The 17,355-nt window shown below is 41.7% G+C and overlaps 2 protein-coding genes across 5 annotated transcripts in view; both read right to left on the bottom strand.

Annotated features, from left to right (window-relative positions):
• LOC128895128 (MAP kinase-activating death domain protein-like) overlaps nt 1-17,278 on the bottom strand; it is a 41,769-nt gene extending 24,491 nt beyond the window's left edge. For 2 of the 4 annotated variants that reach the window (XM_054157453.1, XM_054157544.1), the window contains exons 1-3: nt 16,742-17,278; nt 15,541-15,698; nt 13,472-13,772 (exon numbers count right to left, since the gene is read on the bottom strand). In XM_054157453.1, the coding sequence (XP_054013428.1) occupies nt 13,472-13,772; nt 15,541-15,698; nt 16,742-17,197 (915 nt within the window). In that variant the 5' untranslated portion in view covers nt 17,198-17,278. The remainder of the gene's footprint in view (nt 1-13,471; nt 13,773-15,540; nt 15,699-16,741) is intronic. The other 2 variants (XM_054157636.1, XM_054157711.1) reach the window with 1 other exon arrangement.
• LOC128895467 (ATP-dependent DNA helicase Q5-like) overlaps nt 1-17,355 on the bottom strand; it is a 154,962-nt gene that overhangs the window by 54,976 nt on the left and 82,631 nt on the right. The gene's annotated exons all lie outside the window — the stretch shown is intronic.

Below are 17,355 nucleotides of genomic sequence, written 5' to 3'. Positions count from 1 at the left end.
AGCGAGGGCCTGCAGCCATACGTGGTCAGACCAGACCGGACTCCAATTTAATGTGGGCTGACCACGTATGGCTGCAGACCCTCGCTCCACTTCTGAATGCCGGCTCCGCCCGGGCCACTTATTAAGCGTCCCACAGACTGCGCTGACGGGGCAAGCTCCGTGGGTCCATGTCGGACATGAAGCGGAGTCAGATAGACGCCATTAGAAAATGAAAATACCAACCTCCGCAAGTTTTATCAGAACTTTGCGGAAACAACGTCAAACGATTTCTGATGTTTTTGCAATGAAAATGATACCACACGTGACATAGTTTGGGCAATAATTAACGAAATTATATGAAAAATCTGATTGCATAATTGAAAAGTTATTTCGTTAAAAATAGTTCGATTTACGCGATGTGAGATATCATTTTAATCGGGAGAACACCAAGAATACAATGCCATCACGTTCATGCAGATTCGATGAAGAATAAAGAATTCGATTTTATGAAAAATTGATGAGTCGATGGCCCGTTCGATCCCAGACCCTTGAGCGACCCCAGGTAGGCGCTCGGCCGAGAACAAAAGAAGGGCAGTCCATCGTAAAATGATGAACTGCTATACATAAAATGTTTATATTTTTCATCAGATTGTCAGAAAAGTAATGTCAATGGATTCTTTATGTTTTTCCGATAAAAATAATATCAAACATCACATAATTCGGATATTTTTTACCTGAAGAATACCTTTTTTTGTCAAACGGACAATAATATAAGAAATAATCTTACCTCATAGAAAACTGATTGAGCAATAAGATGCTTTGATCATAATAACGAATAATTTGAATTAGAAGCTCAACCACTTTGTATAAAAAGGGTTAGCTCCTAAACATATAATTATCAATATGAATAATTTTAATGTATATAAATTTACAGAAAGAAGAATAACTAATCAAATCAATTTCGTCAAAATTAAAATAAATATTGGTATAAATAAGTAAATAATTATATAAATTAATTTTTTCAATAATAAAAATTCCTTATTCAATAATTTTACAAGATCTGGTAATAATGAAATTATTTCATACTTTTCACTGCATTTTTTCGTACTTTTAAGCAATTATATTTAAAGCTGCTCGTATAAATTAATGGTCGTATAAATTCTTATAAATTAACTAGAAATTCCTTTAATACTCTTTAGTGCAGTTTTAACGTTTTTGAAATTAGTTTATCTCTTAACAATGGAAAACAGAATTTTAGAAAGCGTCCTGACGCGTCAGAACGCATATTTTGTCAGATAGCATCAGCCCACGTCCCGTCAGGGTAATGTGAACGTTACAAGTAAATCTGAACCACTCGGCCAGGACACAGAATCCCTGATGCAAACCCTGGTCGAGTGGGGTGCCGGGCTGGCAGTGGTGGTGGAGCCGTAGAGTCCCCGATCATCCATACTGGATGGGGGACCTTTTGTGCTCCGCCGCCATTGTGTGGAATGGAAGGCCGGGAACCCCGCCGCTGGCGCTGTTAGAACGCGGTAGGGGTTTCCTGGCCGCAGATTAGGGAGGTATCGCGGTGGTGGTGATATATGCGCCGCCGAGCTGGTCCCTTGCGATCTTCGAAGGGTATCTGGACGAGGTTGGGAGATGCATCTCACGCTGTCTTCCTCGCCCGCTGCTAGTCCTGGGGGATTTTAACTCTAAGGCTCAAGCCTGGGAGTCCCCTGGGACCGACGCAAGGGGCCATGAAGTTATCGACTGGGGGGTTGGACTGGAGCTCCGTTTGCTTAATATGGGCTCCGTCCATACATGCGTGCGGGAAAATGGGAGGTCCATTGTAGACCTCTCATGGGCTTCCCTCGCAGCCGTGCGACCTATTTCGGGGTGGAGAGTGGCGGGAGAGGCTGAATCGTTATCAGACCACAGGTACGTGGTCATCGGCCTTTCCGCCGACCAGAGTGCCCCCCAACGCCGCCCAGTGCCCCCCAACGCCGCCCAGTGGCGGCAAAGCCGCCACCGCGATGGACCTTAAAGAAGCTCGATCAGGACGCCCTGATGGCGGCAGTCCTAGTTGTGGCCTGCCCCGAACGTCCAACCGGGCCTGTCGACGGGCAGATGCCCAATGGCTCCGGGGCGCTGTGACGTCTATTTGTGACGCCGCTATGCCCCGGGCCAGGGTCCACCCGAGGAAGGCGGTGTACTGGTGGTCGCACGACATTGCGGATTTACGTATTGAATGCATACGCGCGCGACGCCAGTATGCCCGCGCCTGTCGGCGACGACGCGTAGATTTGGAGAGGGCTGCCCAGCTGTATCGGGCCTACCGCGAGAAGGTCGTGGCCCTGCAGCTGACCATCAAACAGGGTATGGCCCAGACGTGGAAGAATCTCCTCGACTCTCTGGACAGGGATCCATGGGAGCGCCCCTACAAGATGGAGATGGGACGGCTTCGCCCTTGGGCGCCCCCGCTCACGGAGAGCCTAGACCCCCAATTTTTCGGGCGTGTCGTGGTCGCGCTTTTTCTCCCTGGCGGGGAGGCGACCCGACCATTGCCCGGGACGGAGGACCGCGAAGTTGAGCGGCCCCCCGATGTAGGGGTCACGGATGGGGAGATGGCCGCAGTTATACGGTGGCTCCGAGGCAAGAATACCGCCCCGGGGCCGGATGAGATATCCGGCAAAGTCTGAACCGTGGCCCTGGGCGTCCTGTTCGGGAGGGTCCGGAGACTGTTTACCTCCTGCTTGGAGTCGGGTGTATTCCCCGAACACTTTGAAAGTGTGGGCGAATGGCCTTCCTCAGGAAGGATGGAAGGCCCGCGGATTCTCTCTCCGCGTACCGGCCAGTATGTCTCCTAGATGAGGTGGGGAAGATGCTAGAATGCATCATCGCTTCCCGCCTCTCCAGCCACCTGTCGCGCGTTGGTCCCGATTTGGCTGACTGCCAATTCAGCTTCCGAGAGGGCCGGTCAACCGTTGACGCTATTAAGCGCGTCCGGTCCCTCTCGGAGAGTGCACTCATCCGGGGCAGGGTGTGCATAGCGATATCATTGGATATCGTAAACGCTTTTAACACCCTGCCCTAGGAAACCATAAGAGAGGCACTAATTTAACATCAAGTACCTCCCTATCTGAGGCAGGTGATCGGGGCCTATCTGAGCGACAGGTGGATAGAGTACCCGGCCCGGTACGGTATGGTACGGAGGGAGGTGGACCGTGGAATCCTACAGGGCTCAGCTTTGGGCCCGTTGTTGTGGGACCTCGACTACGATGCGGTCCTGCGGGCCCCGCTTCCCGACGGCGCCAGTCTTCGCAAGGACGACACGTTAATGGTTGCCGTCGGGAGTACTTTCGGGGGTACCATCCGCCGTGCAGAGGTGGCGGTGGCGGCTGTTCGTGTGGCCCCTGAAAAGACCGAGGCCATATGGTTTCATGGCGGGCCTCGGTCTCGGCCACTGGCCAGGTCGTGGGTCCGAGTGGGTGGAGCCTGTGTCGAGGTCGAGAACCGAATCAAGTACCTCGGCCCCGTCCTCGGCAGCCACTGGCGTTTCGAGGCGCACTTCGACCGTCTGGTCCCCCGTGTGGAAAGGGCAGCGGCCGCGCTTGGTCGCCTATTGCCCAATATCGGGGGATCTGAGGATCGTGTACGCCGCCTATATATGGGAGTGATGCGGTCTATGATGCTGTACGGGGCCCCAGTATGGGCCTCGGACGCGATGGCAAGCCGGCGCATTAAACAGCTGCTGCGCCGGCTGGAGAGGCGAATGGCCATAAGAGTCATCCGCGGATACCGCACCATCTCCTACGTGGCGGTGTAAGCTCTGGCGGGTGAAATACCCTTCGAACTGCAGGCTACCCGCCTTGTTCGGAGGACTCCGCCGGAGCCAGAGATGGAAACGGTCGAGGAATTCGAAGGCCAGCCCTGGCCATATCCGACTGGCGCTCGCGACTTGGCGTCTGGGGCTGAGCTTCCACGCCGGCGAGCGCATCGCCGGGGCTCTCTTGCCATACCTCAAAAGGTGGAGGGAGAGGTGGCATGGTAGGCTCACCTACCGGGCGATGCAGGTATTCACCGGGCATGGCTGCTTTGGTGTCTACCTGTGTCGCATAGGGAAGGAAGCTGCGGCAGCCTGCCACCACTGTGGCGAGGAGGAAGACTCGGCGCAGCACACGCTGGAGGAATGCCCCGTCTTTTCAGCGCAACGTCGAGTCCTACGGGCCCAAATCAGGCATGACCTCTCGCTCCCAGCAGTAGCTGGGGCCATGCTGGAGAGCGAGGAGAACTGGAAGGCGGTGGTCTCCTTCTGCGTAGAAGTTATCTCGCAGAAGGAGGCCGCCCGCTCGAAGGAACCGGGGACGGCGGCGCCCTGGTAGAGGTCGCGCCGTCGGGTTCCCGAATTAATGATGTTAGCGGGGATGGTTGTAGACAAGCCGCCAGCTGATTACCGAGGATGAATGGTGACGGGAGAGGGGGGACGGCAAGCTGAATGCCGATCCCCCTGGCGGTCGCGATACCCAGGACGAGGGCTCTGGGTATGCTAGAAATGCGGCCGGCAAGATGTAGCAGTGCGGGGCGCGGCCTCCCTGCACCACAGATTGGGAGGTGACAAGGGGGGACAGAATCTTCCCCCCTCGGGACACGACCGGCCATAAGTTACCAGATGGCCGGCCTAGGCGAGGGGGAGCCGGGGCAGCGTTCTATAAGAGATCATGCGGCTCCTCCTAAGGCGCCAGTGTTGGTAGAGCGTCCGAAGGTCTCCGTGGAGGTTTTAGTGGGCATAACTCCACACTACCTTCCACCCGCTCCCCCGGGCGAGTGGCAGGTGGCTGTTATCAGATTTCCTTCACGTAAAACAAAAAAAAAAAAGTAATGTAAACGTCGTCACGCAAAACCCTATGTTAGAATTTAAATTACAGCGTGTACCGCTAGCCCACGTCTTCCCACGTCACGTCAGCGTAATGTGAACATCGGCACGCAAAACCCTATGTTAGAATTTCATACCACGCGTCTTATTATGACGTGGGCCACGCCTCGTCAGAGCAGTCTGTGGGAAGCTTTACTCTTTCAAAACTGCTCCGATTTGATAACGAAAGCGTGATTTAAAAAATCTGATTTTTTGAGGATCTGTTAATAAAGGCGTTGACGTGGGGTTACTCGTTCACTCTGCAGATAGGCCTGAAGTTGGAAGCAAGTTTAACAAAAAAAATCGACATTTTCGTATTTTACTGCCATTTACGCGGGATAAAGACATCAAAACTATGTCGCCGCGATGCCCTGGACTATTGGACATGTAATCCACGCAATGAAACAACGTTCCAACCCTTACACTTGAGGGTCGACCACTCCTCTAAGGGGTGCCTATGGGGTGCACGGTATGAGTGATGACATTTTCTGAATCAGGGGAGTCCAGAGAATGCATTGAGTCCAAAAGCGAGACCGTCATCCAAGAATTGTGGATTTTAGAGGAGGTGGGTTTGTCCGAGAGGGATTTCAAGGGGTCGCCCCAAAGGTTTTCTTGAATTTTTCAACCCCTTCGCGTCAACCCTCGCCAATGCAACTTTACGCGTGCCTAGGGGACACTTCAAAAGTACTCCTCACGCAGTTTCATTTCAATCGGTTGAAAACTCCCATAGTTACGACCGCGACGGTTTGAAAAAGTGTCCCGCTAATTGTTTGAAGCAGTGTAGTTGGATTGCATAATCCATTTCAAAGTAGGATATGTTGTTTGTTTTGATTATTATATCCGAGTAGATCTTCATATCTTCAAAAATCTTTAACAGTCTTATTTTCTCAAAGTTGTTCTCAAATTCAAATCTGTCCGCTATATTGTTAATTCCTCTAATAAGTCGATTACTGTAGAGTTTTCAGATGATAATCTTTTAAGAATGTGTTTTGAGTACAGGAAGTTGAATATGTGTTCCAAAAGGGGGATTTTGGTTTCTGTTAATACTACGTTGTTCGGGGTTGATTGCTGGTACCCCATGGCAATTCTGAGGCATTTCACTTGCATTTTTTCTAATTTTTTGAAAGCAGACGGACTACATGGCCAGATCAGGAACCCTCCGTACTCTATATGTGATCTAATGAGCGATTTGTAGAGTGTGATCATCGTAACGGGGTCGGCTCCCCACCATATTCCTCTAATGCAATACATTATCTTCAATGGTACTGAGCATTTGCAAATGGTTTGTGTGATATGTTCATTCCAGTTTAGTCTTCTATCTAATGTAACTCCTAGAAATTGTACATGGTTTGAGCTATTAACTACTTTATCTTCAATTTTTATATTGTAGTACTGAGTACTCGAGTACTAGAGTAGTTCGTAAAGTTTTTCCTCTGTTTTGAGAATATTATCAGTTTCCACTTCTCTGGAGACAGCGATAAATTCCTATTTTTCAATTCTCTTGACATAATTTCTACTTGGTTTTCTAACCCCCTTAAACATTCCTGAACGGGTTCTGCATTACTATAGATTACGATGTCATCTGGGAATTTCAATATTCTTGTTTGAGGGGTAAGAAGAGTGTCTAATTTGTTTATGTAGATCGAGAATATTGTTGGACATAGAACACTGCCTTAAGGAAGGCCTTTGAAAGCTGATCTGATACCTACATATGTCATAGGGATAGTTAACGAAATGAATTTTTCTTTCGGATGTCAAGTTGTACACGAACATGATAATTTTCTTCGGGATACCCAATTCAATAAGGTCGTTAATTAATTTTATGGGTTTGACATTATCATATGCCCCTTTTATATCCAGGAAAACTGCGCCTAAATTACTTTTTTTGTAAAACTGTTTGCTAATTTCTGTAGTTAGAATTGACAGACTATCTATACATGACTTGTTTTTCCTGAAGCCCAACTGTGAGTTGGAGATTAAATTTTTATGTTCTAGGCACCAATTTAGTCTGTCGTTGACCATTCTTTCCATTAACTTAAGTAAGCATGATACGGGACTGATTGGTCTAACTTTATTTGAGTTTCCTTTTGGAATGAATAAACACAAATATTCTTGCCACGGCTCTGGAAAGTTGCCGAAATGGAGGATATCGTTGTAAATATTTAACAGGACTCGTTTAGAACACTCCGGTAAATTGTGCAGTATCTCGTAATTTATTTTGTCAATCCCTGGGCTGGATAATTTATTAGCTCTATTCAGTCCTAGTTATAGTTCCTCCATACTAAAAGTCATCTCTAAAAAATGTTCTTGTGTGCTGTCTTTAATTTGTGAAAGAGTTTCTTTTCTAAGGGTTGCACACATCTTCTCTATTTGTGCTTTCATATTATCTATTAATTCTTCATTCTCACTATAGGATTGAGGTTTGGTAAAATAGTTCTTAAATCTTTTAATTTTGTCGAATACGAATGATAAGTTACTATTTTTGTTCAGCGATTCACAGAAATTCCTAAATGCGTTTCTTTTTTCATTCCTTAATATCGCTTTCGTTCTGCCTTCTGTTTTTTTATATTCAAAATATTTTTCTAGGTTGAATGTGTGCTGCAGTGACAACCAACTACTTTATTTAACTCTGATGGCTCTCTCGCAGGTGTCATTCCACCAGACACAGGTAGCCTGCCTTTTGTTGGAGTTCTTTGGAATTCTTTTTCTCTTGTTTTTACGTATTGGTAATGAGTCTGCAACTGCTTTATGGATAGTTTCTACGAAATTATTGTATTTATCACTATTCTGTGCATTAAGGAATTCAAGAGAGTAGAACCAGGAGTCGTGATTCTCCATATAGGTGCGAAATTTAGTCCAATCAATCAATCTGGTATTGTATTTATAGTGGTTCTTAGTTAGCCTATTCGGAATCACTTGGATTTCTGTTGTTATTGGAAGATGATTGCTCCTCCAACTATCTGATTCCGTTTTCCATATGTTAGAAAAATACAAACGACTTTTCCCTTCAACGGTTCTGGGGTAAGTGCCGTGCTGTTCCTCACAGTCCTCTTACCAAAAGCCAAATGCCTTTCCCACTCCGTGGCCAGATCTCCTAGGTCAACGTCTTTGTACTTTTAGGCAATGCAACGTCGGGTTGCTTGCCAATCGACACATCTGTTAAATATAAACAAACAGACCTTCGTCACTTGATACTTAGTGCCGAGGCATCATCTCTCGCCAGCCGACCGCCCATGGTGGTCGCCCCGCGTTCATCAGGAATCCGTACGTTCTGACCTTACCATAAAACTGTCGCAGTCCAAAAGGCGACTAACTATTTACCGTAAAAGGTTCCTAAGGACGTTGACGCTAACACATACACTATCGAGTGCAAGGTTAGGCGAAATAAAAGTCAAATCAATGAAGGATTTGTTGACTATTGAGCCACTAATGTGGCTACAACTGCCATTATTAAGTAAAGTGAAGAAGCATGGGTCTGTGTTGTCAAAAATAGTTCTGCCATTTTGACATGTTTCTCTGCTCCCCCATGGTGCATGATGAGCATTGAAGTCTCCCCCAATAAGGTACATACCTTTGCTCTTGCTTATAATTCCATCCAAAAATATTGTCCATTCGCTAGCTGTTAAGTTATTCCCCCTATTTGGGGATCTGTAGCATGCTGTAATCAGAAGGTCTCCTTTGGATGATGAGACCGAAATGGATCCAATCTCCAATGAATTAAGTCTAAGGCCTAAATTAACTACTTTATAATTACTATTATTTTTAACCAGGAAGGCTGTAGCACCCTCCTTACCATTGGTTCTGTCAAACCTTGTGGTCTGAAATCCCTTTACATGGAATGTTGTTTGGTCTGGTTTTAACCATATTTCCGTTAGAAGCATGATATCCCAATTACCTGCGTATCTTTCTAACTCATATATCCTACCTCTGATACTTCTACAATTCCATTGACAAATTCTTAGGTTTATCTTATCGTTGTTTGTCATTTAACTTTAAATTACTCAAATATAACTTTTAGGCGAATACTTTGACTAAAATTCAACTGGTACCCTGGTTTTGCTTAAGTAAGAGAAAAGAAAGTTATTCCTTTTACTTTTTCTGGAGCAAACTACAAGCCTGAAGGCTGGCCAGTTGATGTTGAAGCGGTTTCTTCTGGTATACGTATTCTATTTTCTCGTTTAAAGTTATTGACTGGTGTGTTTGTATCCTTTTTACTTGTTATTTCCTCTCTGTTGATTACAGTGCTTATTACCTGATCTAATTGTTTCTCTTTCTCTATTGGGTTATTTGTGATCCCTTGTTTGCCCATTTCGGTTATAGGTGCTGAACCCTTATCTGACGCTAGGCTACAGGATGGCATTGATAAATTACTGTTCTTCAATACCATACCGAAGCGTTCTTTTTTAATTTCGTATTCTCCGTTATGAATTATCCATTCATTGTTTCTCTCTTTTACTACTTCAAGTTTTTTACTTTGTTCTTTAGTACTCTTATTTTCAATTTTATCTTAATTTGTGTCATTTCTTTTAATCATGGCTGGCCTACCATACGTTTTGACCGAGGTTCTATTCCAGACTTTATTTTCTTTATTTTCTGGTTTAGTTATTCCTCCTACCCTTCTTAACTTCAGAGAATCTTCTGCGCAAATCTCCCTCAGAGGAGGGAATTGTTCTTTCGTTACTCGGATAGGTTCTGGTCTATTCCCAGATAGCACCGGACGTTCATTTTATGTCCAGTTTACGTCCAAACGTCCGATGTCCGTTGTCGGACGTTCGCCCGGAACGTCTTACGAACGTCCATGGGACCTAAATTCTGTACGTCCCAGGGACGTTCGCCCGGAACGTCCTACGAACGTCCATGGGACTTAAATTTTGTACGACCCAGGGATGTCCGCTTTGAACTTTCTAGATTTAGGGAAAAATACTTTTTTTTAAACAAAATAAATATTATTTATAATATAATATTTATTCAATATGTAGAATAGAATATTTTTTTCCGAATATAAAATACACTATTTACAATTGTAAATTAATATTAATTAATTAATTAATTAATTATTATATATATATAAATATTAATATATATATTAATAAATATATATTATATATATATGTATATATACTACTTATATATATTAATTAATTAATTAATATTAATTGTATTTAATTATTTATTTTTATTATTATTATTAATTTTATTATTAAATTAATATTATTATCCCAGATAGCACCGGACGTCCCATGGACGTACAGAGAACGTACAGAAAACAGTCTGGGAATGTCCAGCACCGGACGTTCCATGGACGTACATAAGACGTTCCTATTCCTGTGCTATCTGGGTATACAGTCATTATTTAATATTCGCAACAGAATATTTTTTTCCGTAGATAAAACACATATTTATCTAATATTCGCAAGAGAATATATGTTTGCACATGTAAAACAAAATGTTTATTCAATATTAGAAAAACAATATTTTTTGTACATATGAGATGTGATATGTATGTAATATTTGGAACTATTCAGAATTGCCTAGTAAATTAATTCTTCTAACTTTTCAAAAAAAAGTTCAAGTCATTTAGACCAATTTCAAAAGAAGGAATTGTGTTTTAAAAAGTATCCGAATATTAATGCGAGTCACTATATAAGTCTAAAATATGAGTCGGTTTATCAAAGGCGTTTATGGGTAAGTGAGGAAGCAGGTTGCGTTGTTGTAGTTCGAAAATCGTGAGTTCTCGAATCTCGCCGGAGGTAAATAAAAATTGAAAGATTTGTTCGTCGTTTTCATGGAATCCAGTTACAAGAAATAAATACAGTTAACTAAAATCTACCAACAAATAAAAGGAAGTATATAAAATTAAAATTTAACTTTTTTTTAAATCTCAATTTTACAGAGAACTTTCTGGGAATGTCCACGTTGGACGTCCCAGGGACGTACATAGAATGTCCACGCCGAACGTCTCAGGGACGTCCTGCGATGTAACTGGGACATTCCAGGGACGTTCACAGGACGTTCAGGGGACGTTTGGACATTATCTAGACGTCCCGAACGTCCAGTACCGGACATCTTATGGACGTACATAAGACGTCCCTGTGCTATCTGGGTTGATTTCGTTATTTGTAGTCTTTACTATTTGCCCCTTTTTAAATTGCTCTCCTATCACTTGACGAGCTTCAAACATACTTACATTATTGTAAACTATATAATTTTGTAATTCCTTGTTAAATTTGTATTCATTGCAGTTATAGTCAAACGTCTTGTCATTCCCTTTACAGTGGAGGCATACCAGGTGTTCTACCATTTTGCATTCATTGTCCGCCGAATGCTCTTTTTCTCCACACTTGTTACATCTGGGTGTCTTATTGGACCTACCTTTGGAGTGTCCGTAATAACAGCAGTTGTTACATGTTCTTACTGGTTCAATGAACGGTTTCACTTTTAGATTATAAAGCTCATACGCTTGGATGAATTCTGGGATCATGTCCCCTTCAAATGTGACAACAACTGAGTCACTTGGCATCCAACGTACGTTTGGGTGCTTGACTCGAACACTTTTTTATTTAGCCGCTTTGCGAATAATATTTTGCAAGGGGCTTTGACATATTGTACGATATCGCTGACATCGTACTCAGCGCAAAAGTCCCTTACTATACCTTTTCTTTCCACTTCATATTTGGGTACATAAGTCTCTATGCTAGAGTCCTTGATGGACTTCTTATTCAACACAAATATATTGGCATCCTCCTTATTCTTGAAAACTATCTGAGCTTTGTAAAATCCTGATGGCTTAAGCTTCACAACACCACAGTTTGCTTTAGCTACGGCTCTGGCAATTACTAGTAGGTTTTGGTTTCTTTTCACCTTTGATTTTTTTTTTAAGAACAGCATCTACTACCGCTGTGGCCCTATGGCTCTCAGGGTACAAGACCTCTTTTCTCTTATTCTCTTCCGGTAATTCCTCTTTCTCTGTTTGAAATATTTTTTTTGTTATTTCCCTGTAGTCACCTACTTCGCTGTCTCTATTTTTCTTTTTAATTTATCCCTCTCAGCTCCACCCATACCCGATGGGTGGACGCTTTCTTTGTCCTTTTCCTTCATTCTCCTTAGTGTTTGGTTGCCTTATGTTGTCATAAGGCTCCCAGAAACTTTGGAAGCCATGTGGCTTTCCTAATTTAGGTTATGATATACCGTTTCGTGATTTCTTCCAGTTTTTGGGCGATTCCTCTTAGGTCTAATTCTTCTTAATCTTTCTTTTACTTTTTCTTCTTAATCTTTCTTCTAATCTTACTTAAACTCTAAAAAATCTACTAACAATATTCTATAAAACTCAAATCTCCATCAGATCGACCAAAAATCAATCAAAATGTACACACCAGCGGAACTCCCGCGCCATCTCCCCAGCCACAGTCCTACCAACTTAGTGTATCAAAAAATGAAAATAACCCTACACATATTCCAGAGTTTCGTATACGTGTTTATTAACGCAACTATAATGTTTCTTATAATAATAACAACAATGATTGTTTTATTTGCATAAATTACATAATCTTTGTAATTACCTAGTTGGTTGGAGTGAAGACGATTCTGTGTGGGATAGTAAACAATGTAAGCAAGTGATTAACGTTATTTAATGAAGAGTTAATTATAAATAAAGATGTGAATAACGCTTTATTTTTATTCATCTATTTATTCATATTTACAAATCTGTGTGATATGAATTTATTCATATTCATATTTAAGAATATGAATACCCCCATCTCTGGTTAACTTATTAATTTCAATGCTAGAAATAGGTATAGAAGATTCTCAGAAAATATTTAGGATAACTCTAAATAGGATTAACTCTCAACCGGTATATTAGAGGCGAAATTATTTGTGCAACAGCAATTTTTTTCTGGATTCAACTAACTCTTTCTTTGAAAAAAAAAATCCCACAGAGCCCACGGTACAAGTGACTGGAATATCGACTGAATAAATTAAATTCGTGGCTTTGAACTCCGTTTTTCTCTTATCTCAGTGTCATCTAATTAATATGAAGGTATTGCATGAATGAATTTGTTGATGCGATAGATTTTGGAATCTCCTATGTCGACACAAATACGTAATGTCTACTAATCAATATGTATCTGTAAGCGTGTACATACAGGGTGTCCCAAAAGTCGGGGAGGAGCCGGCAATGAAGGGTAGCTGAGCCGAATCTGAACAACAATTTCCTTTGCAAAAATGTCGGATGGGGCTTCGTCAAGGAGATATTAAGAGAAAACCCCGACCAATCAGAGCGCGCGTAGACCGTTCGAGCGGCCGCGGTAGGGAAGGCTACGCGCTAGGCGGCAGCGTCAATATCCTTCGTTGCACGTCGAGTTACTTGTCCGCATACAAGCGCGGCCGCCAGCGCGTAGCCTTCGCTACCGCAGCTGCTCAAAGGGTCTACGCGCGCTCTGATTGATCGAGGTTTTCTCTTAATATCTCCTTGACGAAGCCCCATCCGACATTTTTGCAAAGGAAATTGTTGTTCAGAATCGTCTCAGCTATCCCCCATTTCCGGCTCCTCCCCGACTTTTGGGACACCCTGTATATGTAGAAGTTTGTTTGCCTTACCTTGTGCTCCAAGAGAATCAACGTGAGGACCTTCAAACATATGTCAACGCCAAGAAGTTCCAGGGGTAGATGCAGAGGGAAATCAACGAGAGAAAATCTAGTGTGATCTGGGAGTGCAAAACAGAGTGGTGGCTGCATACTTTGCGACACGATTTCGACCTCTACGCGTGTCTTTGTGGGAACCGGGACAGGACTGCTCAGCAAACGCAATATCCACGTCTCGATTTCCCTCACGTCGTGGACCACTATTGACGGCGTTCCCTCGAATACTTGGCCTGTCAGGACACTCCACACCGTGTCTCTATTTCATAAATTCAAAAAAGTTTCTTTAGTACCCTGGAATATTCACTATTTAATTATATAAATAGTTACGAGTACAAGATTGAACAAATTTTATGAAGTTCCTTATTTTATTCAATCAACATAGTTCTAATATACCGGAATATTCACTATTTGATTGAATAAATAGTTATGAGTCCAGGACTGATGAAATCTTATTTTGAAGAACGAAAATGCGCTGGAATATTCATCGTTTAATTATAATAACAATAATAATAATAATAATAGATATAATTTCAGAATTGAGTACATTTTATTCTGAATAAAAAAAGAAAGAATATTGTGCCTGAAGAATTCATACAGAGAGTAACCCTTTAGAATTTTAATTATTCTTCCATAGAAAAGCTTCAATGAAAACGAGCAGACACGCCTTTCACGATGTTGTAGCAGTAAATTAGCTTGAATCGAACAAATTGTATTCCGAATAAAGAGCAAAAATTCTCGTCCCGGATCATAGGACAGTGCTTGAAGAATTCATACAGAGAGTACACCTTTAAAATTTCGCTTATCCTTCCAAAAGAAGTACTCGGATGAAAAAGACCACGCCACAGTATAAGTACAACCAGTACCGTCACTTGGCAAAATTAGCGTCCGGAAATGTGCATACCAAGAACATGGCGACGACGCTATTTCCTATATTGTACACTAAATGGTACTAATAGCAACCGACACCACGCGCAGCGTTACACGTCATTCACAGAAATGAATTTTCCATGTAAGACGAATACTTTAAATTATAAGTCGTAAATTTTTCCAGGAAATGTTTGAATTATTAATCAAGAAATTACAATGTAACTTGAAATATTGTGCATATTTCAATTGTAGATAATCTAAGTGTAACCACGTTGATTATAAATAAAATAAAAAAATGGTACGTATTAGAAGTACAAAATTATTACAACATCCATGTAATATTATTACTTTCATTTTTCACTTAATTTCATATGATTACTCGCATTACTGTTATGTTATACTTATAAATTTGTAATATTTTAAACTTTGAATTTGTGTTACTTAGGAATCTGAATATTATTTTTACAATCTATAAAATATATTTTTCTTTTATAGAAAAATATGAATAGAATGTTTTTTTTTACTAAAACACTATATTTTTAAAATTCCGGCACTTGTTCAGTGTTTTATACATACCGTTTACAATTGCCTTTCTTTTTCTTTCAGTTTAAATATGCGCGCGGTGCATACCAGGAACATGGCGGACCTCGGACAGCAACATCAAAGGTGCCGACACGAAGTGACGCTAGTGGTTGTACCTATACTGTGACCATGAAGACTGTATAAGATGATCCAACTCCCTAAGAAAGTTACTAGAAAACTGTTATCAAAATCCCGAGCTTGAAGTTATGAATATTTCTACCACTCGCGGCTCAAGTGAGCACAGACTACGATATACATTTGTATACAATTTATCTACAGATAATCTTTAGATTGCCCTGCACTTGACCGCCAGTACATTTGTTATTGCAAAATACATATGAATTTTTTGAGGCGCTATCATCTATATATTAATAGATAATATATATATATATATATCGTAGTCTGTGCACACTTGCGCCGCGAGTGGACGAAATTTTCATAACTTCAAGTTCGGGATTTTGCTAAAAATTTTCTATTAACTTTCTTAGGGAGTTGGATCTCCTTGTACAGTCTTCATGACCGTGACCAAGCATACCAATCTCCTAATGATCTAGCTCGAATAACCACTCAAATACCTGTTGGTCTGCCTGGAAGCCCCCACTTTCTGCGGCGAGGAACTTTCGTTGCACGCGTCGATGATCTTCTTCAAAACGAAAAGGCATTCACGGAACATCGAAAAGAACGGGTGATGGGAGATGATGCATAACGACGTCAAGGAGTGATTTCGCGTCCTCTGAAAAACAACAGTCGATGATTCATACCTCTTGTTAATGTTGTTTTTATTTGAGTGAATCGTGAGGAGATTGGATGAATGCTCAAATGAAAAAATGTTTTTTTTTGTTTTTTTGTTTTTTTTTTAATGCTTTTATTCCTCTTTAGCTTATAGCTTCGACGAGACGACGATCGAATCCCGGCGGTATCCGAGCGATGTTCGGCTCTACTCGTAAACGAGCAGGCCGACAACTGTTGCATGTTAAAAACGCGATATTACAAACTCGGTTTTAACACCTCCTAACAATTCCTCATTTTATTACCTAAGTATATCTTCTATAAAGATATCTATCTATCTCTCCCTTAACCCTTTGAGTGCCAGAGGAAATTTTCATAGATATACGCGAAATGCCAAATAATTTTAAGCATAGATGCATGATTGTAAACAGAAATGTATGTATGTAAATGAAAAGTTGGTTTCCCGTTTAGTTAGGGTCCGTGTGTGGCGTATGGTTAATAGCCGTGTGAGGCGTAGGGTTGGTAGCCGTGGGAGGTACGTCACGAGCGAGAGAGCAGATTCAGGGGATAAAAGTCGTTTGTGTATATTTTGTAAATTTTGATTTTCCTATATTCTTTTATTGATAATTTTATATTTAGTTCGTTCCTGACGTAATTAATGACTTCAAGAACCAATTTCATAGGTAATATCATTTCATTGTATATTTCATGTTAGTATCATAACCTAATGTAAATAAATTTCATAGGAACATTGGTTTGAAGTTTTACTACACGAAGAACCAACTCACATGTATATCTCAGTCAACTTTATTTCAAGGTTCGCGAAATTTTTACACGATACTAAAAACATGTTAGACTTCCTTCATTACTAAAAAAAAAATAAAAATAAAACGTTATAGATTTACCAAAAAATAAATTTGTATAAAGAATATACTTTCACAAAAACTTTTATTTTATTTGTAAATAAATTTTTTAATGAATGCTCCTCGGCACACAAAGGGTTAATATAAAGAATAGCTTGATTTGGGTTATTTTTATCAACTTTACCTGCCGTCTCCGCGAAGCACGGGGAGATGGAGAATGGCTGCCACCACTCTCGCTATCTCCACTAGGTGCAGTGATACCTAGTCTCGGCGCAGTTGGTATGTGTGGAGTGTCCGAGTCCCTTCTGCTGCTTGGACATTCTTTCTCAGAGTCACTAGGGCCTACTGCACTGCTCCTATAGTCGCTATAAGGAACAGCTAGAGATACAGTCTCATAATTACTGCACAAGGGAAGTCTAACACGCTGCAGCATTCCAAACTGGATTCTACGTTTAACCCTTTGCGGACAAGTGGCGAGAGTTGAGTTTCTAAAAGAGGTTACTGAGCTGTTTAGGTTCTTATACAGGGTGTTCAAAAAAAAGCATTCAATATTTATATGGTGTATAGGGCACACTGTACTGAGTAAAACAGCTTTAGTAAAGATAGGTCCAAAGATCAACCGTTTCTGAGATATAAACATTTTTGTTTGCTAGTCATGATTGACTTACTTGCTTCCATCCGATGCGATGTTTATGTCAGTGTTTATAAATTGCGTTCTGAATGTTCCCATTCAAGTCCCAACAATTTCGTCAATTTCATTTTTTCAATTTCTTGTACAGAAATGAGCGCTGGACACGT

Source organism: Hylaeus anthracinus, unplaced genomic scaffold, assembly GCF_026225885.1.
Source record: "Hylaeus anthracinus isolate JK02 unplaced genomic scaffold, UHH_iyHylAnth1.0_haploid 0, whole genome shotgun sequence".
Taxonomy (NCBI): Eukaryota; Metazoa; Arthropoda; class Insecta; order Hymenoptera; family Colletidae; genus Hylaeus; species Hylaeus anthracinus.
The sequence above is the reverse complement of the archived record's forward strand: the minus strand, read 5'-3'. Positions and strand labels throughout refer to the sequence as shown.